This window comes from Haplochromis burtoni, unplaced genomic scaffold (genome assembly GCF_018398535.1).
Source record: "Haplochromis burtoni strain Fernald_Lab_line unplaced genomic scaffold, NCSU_Asbu1 Contig_44, whole genome shotgun sequence".
Taxonomy (NCBI): Eukaryota; Metazoa; Chordata; class Actinopteri; order Cichliformes; family Cichlidae; genus Haplochromis; species Haplochromis burtoni.
Window position 1 is genome coordinate 1422224 of NW_024582405.1, and position 8311 is coordinate 1430534.

General features: G+C 41.9%; 1 protein-coding gene across 4 annotated transcripts in view; it reads left to right on the top strand.

Annotated features, from left to right (window-relative positions):
* Positions 1-8311, top strand: part of usp6nl (USP6 N-terminal like) — a 102524-nt gene that overhangs the window by 75905 nt on the left and 18308 nt on the right. For all 4 annotated transcript variants that reach the window (XM_005921029.3, XM_042220152.1, XM_005921027.3 and 1 more), the window contains 3 exons: positions 974-1053; positions 2835-2874; positions 5104-5184. In XM_005921029.3, coding sequence (XP_005921091.1) covers positions 974-1053; positions 2835-2874; positions 5104-5184 — 201 coding nt within the window. The remainder of the gene's footprint in view (positions 1-973; positions 1054-2834; positions 2875-5103; positions 5185-8311) is intronic.

Below are 8311 nucleotides of genomic sequence, written 5' to 3' on the forward strand. Positions count from 1 at the left end.
CCTAGGCGGAGTAGTCGAACGCAGATTCACTGAGCGCTCAACACAGACAGCATCGTCAGAAGGAAAGTTGATAAAATAAATTACAAATTTTGTATTGTTCGATACATATGCGTACCGAACCGAAAGCACTGTATCGAACGGTTCAATATCGATACGAGTATCGTTGCACCCCTAATATTTATGGTCGTAATTCTCCTGGATTTGAGGTCATTTCTAAGATTTGCTAAGCTGAGATGAATGATGTATTTGGCTGAGCCAATCCTTTATCTCACTGTGAATGTAAAACAGCTTTAACAGTTTCAAAGAGATGGTTCGGAAGAAGGAAGCTTGTGTGCAGATCAACAAAGGCTGCTTCATCCCGCCTCAAATCAACGAAATATCCAACATTTCGGACATTTGTACCTTTATTTTCTGACCTTTTTGTGCTTCCATCACTCATTTTTCTCACACATTGTCTCTCTGATATTCTCTTTATAACACTTCCTCACACACTCTGCCTCTGGGTTTCCTATTTCACTGACGGTCGAGTGGTTTTTAGGACGCCTCGAGTCAGATGGTGACGCAGGTGGACGTCTGGCTGTTCATTTCACACCTGTTAATCGCTGGTCACACACAAACACACACTGACACCGACGCACTTTCTCAAGGGCACCAGAGTCGAAGCCCCCACATGTAATCTAGCAGCCAATCAAAACACTATCCTCTCCCCCTGAAGAACGTGGGTGGCATGTAATTTGGAGCTCCATCAGAAGCCAGTGTTCAGTTTATTTCACTGAACAGCGGGCATCAGTCAAACAAACTAGGATACCAGTTACTTTGCAGATTAACTGCTTTATTGTTTTTTCTATAAAGAATCACAAAATCCTCAGAAACGGGGCATCCTCAGAAGGTCAAAGGTCAGCTTGATTTTTGATGGCCAATTTAGAAATTCACCAATCTGAATTTTTCCCCCTTTCTCTCTTCTTTGTTCCAGGGAAAAGACGCCCCCGTGGACCCCTGGGAGGACAGTAACTTCCGTCTGTACAAAGTTGTCGACCGCTTTGGCTTCGTCCAGTAAGCTCTCGCACACATACAGCCTATAATCAGGCCTAATAACTACATTAGTAAACTTCAAAGCCCAGTCTACCACGCTGAAGGAAGAAAGAAAGCGAGCAGCAGCTGTCCAGACGGGTGTTGCTGAGAGATGAGTGTGTCTGTGGCTTGAGCCGGGCTGGTCAGAGGCTGTGAGGCTCTTAAACACCACTGTGCTAGAGTGTTTTATATATAGGCTGGCACATGCAGGCAGGAAACAGCTTGGTTGGCCACAATCACAGAGCATCAGTGTGAGGATAGAGTGGTACGATCCAACGAGAGATAGGAGGAGGAGGGTGCTGGAGTAAAGAAACTTCGGGGTTATACGATTGGTTAAAACCGGGACAGGAGTATGCTATGGTCAAGGTCACTGACTGGGCAGGAGAAAACGAAAATGAAGTGTTTTGAATTGGGCAGACAGTTGGCGCTGGAGAAAACAGCGTGACCTCTGAGTAGTTTTAAGGTTAGAGAATCTGTGTGGGCAGAACCACCAGAACAAGACTAGATCTCCCAAGGCTCTTTTTCCAAAAGTTGGGTTACTTCAGTAAAGTATAAATGCTGGTGTCATGTTCAGAGTCAATCTGAAGCACGAACTGTATGTGTAGATGTTATGTAGTCATGGTTTAAAAAAAAAAAAGCTAACTATCGCATTAAAGCAGGAAGCAAACAGCAGACTGTTTAAGTCTGTGATTTGTCAGCATATCCATCTACCTTGGCCTGTCAGACTTCTCATCTCACCTCATCGTTTGCTCTGTTCATAACTACTATGAACCGTGTCATGATGAAATGTTACTATGGGCTGTAATGAACTGTTTACACAACCTATGGGTCGTGATTTAGTGGACTGCCTTTCCTATAAACAATATCGCAAATGTTGTGGATTTTTTAAAAATGATTTCAAAGGTTAGATAATATTTGATGAAAGAACCAAAATAGTTGGCGGCTGGTCCAGACAGCAAGGAAATTGCATCTGGTAAACTGGCTAGAGAAGCATAGCATTAGGTTTAATCTTATGTAGCTTGTCTTTAACAGTGCTAGCTGTAACATTTTCAGCCACTAACTGTTCTGCATTGGTTAGATCTCTAAAAGACGTGGTTAGAATGGAAGCCACCATACAGGGCTATTAGTCTGTACATGTAGAAATGATAAATAGTTGTCCTGATTAATACTGGGTTAACGCTGGTTTAAAAGTAAAGGTTTTAGTAGATATTGGTTCATGCATTTTTTCCTTCCCACTGTCGCCAACTGCACGCTCATAGGGGATTGTGTGATTGTTGGGGATTTTTCTGTATTATTGTCGGGTCATTACCTTACAATGTAAACCAAATTGAGGCAACGATGGGCGAGGTGTCATCCTTTCCTCACAAAGTAAAGCAGATATACGGCTGAACTGGAAGCTCCTGCATAATTCGAAACCAGACTCTGAGCAGAAGTGACCAAGGGGTCGAGGCATGGTAAGAGTGGTTTCAACAGGAGCTGAAACCAGATTATTCTCCAGTGACTAACTTCTGATAAACAGACACAAGATTAAGGAATGTCCAATCTGTTATTTCCTGTTTGTGCGACCACTGACATATGTGATGTTCCCTCCTACTGATAACAGTCAGGGAGTGAGATGAACTCTTTAAAAAAAAGTATTTTCTGGAAGGAAAATATATCAACTATGATTCATAACTAAAAACTTGGAGGTTAAGAGACTTAAGATCTCATTCCTCCAGCTGTTTTCCTTACTAATTTCTTCTGCTTTCCTCTCCTTTCTTTAGTGAGACTGAACTTCCATCCTACGACTCGGTGGAGGAAAAGGTGAGAGGTGTTGCTTCTCGTTGTTTTTAAACAAATCCATCTGTGCAGCTTTGGGGCATTTTTATAATAAAAAAAAGAGCTACTCAGCTACGCAAATCAGAAAATTACATTTCATGTTCCTGCTTTCACTTCCCCTGCATTAAAACCCTGAGAATATCATAAGATAGACCGGTTTGGTTTGAGATTGAAGCACGGGACACAGGAAACCCTTTGTTGTAGTTCTTGCTTAGTGTTGCGTGACTGCCCCAGAGGTTAAAAAAAAAAAAGAAAGATCTGGGTCGATCCTAATAAAAATGGGAAGCCTACACATGGGTTAGTAAGGTGCCGGGCCACCTTGGCAATGATCTCAAGTCTGTTGAATTCGATCTGACGGATGAACATTATTCTCCCAAAAGATATTCCCTCAGTTGGTGTTGGGTGTAGAGAAAGCTGCTTGATCAACCAGAATCTCCCAGTTGGTGTTCATCTGGTTGACATGGGTCCCTGGGCCTTGTTTCACACCCCTGCTCAGAGATTACAAACAGTGTTGTGTAATTCATGAAATGCTACCTGCAGATACCCAAGAGACAAGAGTCCCAGATTAGCGCAGTGACTCGACGTATTATTTGTATCTTAGTGCAGATGAGCAGTTACCTGTTGGTTCAAAGATGTTTGGATGTGACCCCGGCAGACGGCCGGGCCTTCCTCTCCCGGTTAACAAGTGAGGCAAAATGCAAGCTGCATGGTTCATGCATTCATCTGCTGTGTCAGAGCGAACTGCTGTAAAAGCGCTTGAGCAGAACGATGCGTAAATGCGTTCTGCACAGGCGTGTTGACGCAAGCCTGCAAGACCTACAGCTGCCCGTCGGCATCATTCATTTAACCAGAGTCAACCATTTAACCATAGTTTCAAATCCCAAGATCGTGATCAGTGCTTTCATACAGCTCCTAAACACACATTGTTTGTATTGCCATTAGACTAGACTCAATTTTTCTGCCTTTTAGATATTAGATTTTTTCCTAACATTTAAATGAGGAGTAAATTAATTTCCAGGAATATGCCGAATTTAGAAACGTACAGTCTGCGTTAGGAGGGGAATTTGGAGGGAACTTTTTGGTTTGACTGCCAGTAGACTCTGGTTTACATCCCACTGGAGAAGATTTGGTTTGGCATGAAGTACAACAAAATGACGAGTTTGGAGAGATAAAAACTGTGTTGGTAATGCCACTGGGCACCTTTTCTTCTAACAATGCCAGCAGCTTTGGTAGAACTTTATTAATTAAAAACCTGGAAATGTTAATAGGCTGAGATGAGAGGATCCAACCCATGGCAAGAAAAAATCAGAGCCCCTCACTACAGGGGCCACATGCTCAGCTTTTTACTTTAGCATGTCACCTGTCTGCAGGTTCAAGGGGAAGGAAACTCCATCCATAATTTTACCAACAATTAAAACAAAGCCAGCTTCCAAACAGATTCCTCAGTCTCTGAAAAATTCCCACTCAGCACACCACTAAACCAGAGCAATAATCTTCATCCTTCGTCCTCAGTGTTGTTCAAGAAAACAAAGGAGTGTACCAGCCTTGGGTTTTTTATTCTTTAAAATCAGTTCCTCTGCTCACACCAGACGCAGTTAACATGTAGTCCCTGTCAGCTGTTTCAGTATATCGTATATACTGTATATTTGTTCCTTTAGTGTTTGCCTAAAAATAGAAACTCTTTCTAGTCACGTCCAACACCTCAGAGTATCCTCATGTTCTTTGTTACATAAGGATACTCTGAGGTGTTGGACGTACAGTCAAATAGAAAGCAGTTTTCTATGCAACTACAGGGAAAAATTTAGTTTTTAATTTCAAAATGCCATACTGAAGAAAAACAAATTTATCAAAATGAAATGAATAAAACACTTAAACAAACAAGTGACTTATTTGGTATAGTAAAAGCCCAATTTCTAATCCCAAAGCTGTGAGAACAAAACTTACTGAAATTCTGATTTTAAATGATAAATATGCTTTGTTTTGATGTAAAAACTGGTTCTTTCACGAATGCTTGTGTTCATGAAATGTGCAAAAGTCGAACAAGACAAACCAGCATCTGCAGAAGGCTTTAATTAGAGCATCTGAACAGCTCCAAACGCCTTTGAACATACAAAATAATGACCTGCATGTTGTTCTCTTCTCACTGTGGTTCCCAGTGGACCCGAGTGCAGCTGCAGGGGAAACTTATTAATGTTTTCATTCTTGTTTCTGCAGCAAAAACACACGGAGGTGGAGAGGACCACCAAATGGCTGAAGATGCTGAAGAACTGGGATAAATACAAGAACAGTGAGAAGGTGATTCTCCTTTTGACAGCACTGATTTCATTATGAGCAGGAGCGTGTGGCACCCTGCTGTCCACAGCTGTCCTGAACACAGATGCAAAGACCATAAATTGGCCTTAATTGATGCAGTTCTAGCCTGACACGTGTAGAACATGAGCACAATGTGGCTTCTGAGATTGTTAATTTGCTATTAATAGCTGCTTTAATAGTAGTGCGTGTCCGCGGGGGCCGTGGATTCGCCAGCCGCTAGACGGTGTCGCAAGAGATGATTGGCAGGCGCTCGCCCTCTGCTACAGCTGCACAAACACTGAGCTGCAGTCGATGGGCTGAAGGCTTCTATTGAAGCATCTGAGGCTGGATTTAAAACCTGTAAAGTTAAATCAGTCATACGTGACATGAGCAAAAAGTTCTGGCATTTAAAAAAATATGAATGAGTAAATAAATAAAATGAAATCCTGATTTAAATTGTCTGTCGGTTAAACTCATCTTCTTCTGCACATCAAAACTAGGGACGCGTACGGCTCGTCTAGTAGACGATCGGTCATCACTATTGTTCGTCTGACCATTTTACATTTTAATGGATCCCCAAATGTTCTTGAGAAGAATAAAACACTTAATGTCAAAGGTCAGATATCACCATGTTGTCATAAATGCAGGCTGATTTCACCGTATTGTTAATAAAGCCCTTTGGGGCGAGTTGTGCTCTTATTGAAGCATGCCTTTGTTTAGACAGATTATCTGTTTCTTAGTTTTAGACTAGTCGGGAACATCGCTAGTTCAGACGGCTTCCAGTGCAGCTGTTTTTAGACCCTTCCAAAGAAGTCTCCTTCTAAACTCTTACTTTGCGATTTCATCTTCGACTTGTCCAAAGGGCAAGCATCAGCTTTGGTTTCAAACTGACCTGAACTTCATTGTTGGCTGTGACCGAGTAGTTTCAGGGGTTTACAGCTGAAGAGTCCAAACTTCTCTGAGTAGATGAGGAGCATTCACAGGTTTGTACACTGGGAATTTGTCTTTGTGTTGCACTACAGACGTCTGAAGCCATTGAGAGTGGCTGCGTCCATGTGTTAGACTGTTTAGGGTCTGGACTTTCCCAGAAAGATCTTGAGCCCCGTTCTGATAAAAGTCAGGTTTGTTCTTTTAATATTTCTAAGAGAACTTTTTGGCCAACATATGGTGAGAGGAATTCAGTAAAACCTCCTTCTGAAAATCTGCGTTCTTTTTAGATAATTTATGGTCGGTGTAAAAGGTTTTCTGATCAGAATGAAAAAATTGCTTTATTTAACATAAACATTCACCATTGTAACTGTATATTTGTAGAAAATAAAAGTAAACATAATATGTCCTCTTTAATACAGCAAGGTCCAGAGTTTTCCACATTAGAAACCAACAGGCTGCTTTACTGCACTCGGTCATTTCATCTTTAAATATAAAAACAGTCTTCTGTGCAGCTTCAAAATGACCACGAATGATAAAGTAACACACATCAAATCCACCCTTAAATATCTGAGCCGCATTCCAGCATTTATCTTCCCGAGCTAATGTAAGTCCACTTCTGCCCTCTGCTGCAGTCCGGCTGATACAGAGAGAACATTAAGCTCGATCCATCACATCACTCAACATCGCCTCCTCCGCTTCCCTCTTCCATCCTTTCTTTCTTCATCTCAGCTTCAGGGATATTTCTTTTGCCTTTGTCAGTCAGCAGCATGCCGTCAGCTCGGCGAGGAAACGGGTCACGCTCAATATACCTCTTATTTTATTTCCATACTTGCCAACTGCTGTGAGAACATTTAGCCCGCAGTTTGAAAGTATGAGAGCTGATGTAAGACAGTCATAAGCTCCCCTTGAGCCACCCCCACCAGCCACACAAGACCAATCCTCCTTACGGTTATCGTGTTTAGCATTATAGTAATTATACCGCAGCAAATGAAAGCTTGTACAGTTCTGAAATCTTGGCTTCTAAGACTATAGCTGTGCCCCAGTCCAGTACTTCACAGTAACTGCTTGGTCACCACAGGAAGTGGTGTTCTTCAGAAAAGCTGTGGTGGAAGTGGAATCTTGAGGATGTTTGTGGTTGTGTTTGGGAATATGATGAGGAATTGTAAAACAGCTAATATGATGGCTTCGTTCGGCAGCTGGGAGACTTTATTAATATCCAACAGCAGTCACTCAGGTGTGGGTCCAGACAAAGAGAGGCTCCATCAAGGAGCCGGTGTTAAATGTGAAGCCAATTACTGTAATTCCCGGACTACAGAGCGCACCTGATTAAAAGCCGCATGCTCTAATTTTAGAAAGAAAATCAATTTTGTACTTTGTACAAAATCCGCCGCACCGGATTTGAAGCCGTATGCGTTTCACTTGTAATATGAGATATTTACACAGAAATATTACACGTGAGGATTTTTAACGTTTAATTTAATCCGTAAGGTAACATAAACGTTATGGTAACATACAAAAATACATACTGCAAATGCTTTTTTTCCTCGAACAGCGCCGGTAACACGGCTACCTTTAAGTATACGTACGTATCAGTAACACACATACGTTGCTTGTGTTTTTTTACGGAACAGTGCACAAACAACATTACAACGTCTCTTAACAACCGGTAAAAATATATACCGTAATATATACTACTTATCATTTTGATTGGTCTACTGTTACCAGGCAAAATGTTTTTGGCCGCATGAAAAAAAATATGCATTAGCATTAGCCGCACATCAGTATAAGCCGCAGTGTTCACAGTGTGGGGAAAAAGTAGCAGCTTATGACCCGAAAACTCAGAAAGGCAAACAGCCTCTGAGGTGGATCCATGCTAATTAAATTTGGTATACTTCAAACTGCCAACAGGATTTTTAGGTATAAAATTTCTTTGCACACACTGGTGCTGGCAGGCCCATTTTGATTGTACTTTAAAATAATAATAATAATAATGTATACTTTATTGATCCCCGTGGAGAAATTACTTGTTTTTCTCTGCATTTGACCCATTCACTCAGAGAAGCAGTGGGCAGCCACTAAGCAGGCGCCCGTGGAGCAGTGTGTAGGGACGGCACCTTGCTCAGGGGTACCTGTTGAGTGGATTGGAACCCCCGACCTTCCGATCACGGGGCGACCACTCTACCTACTGAACTATCCCTTC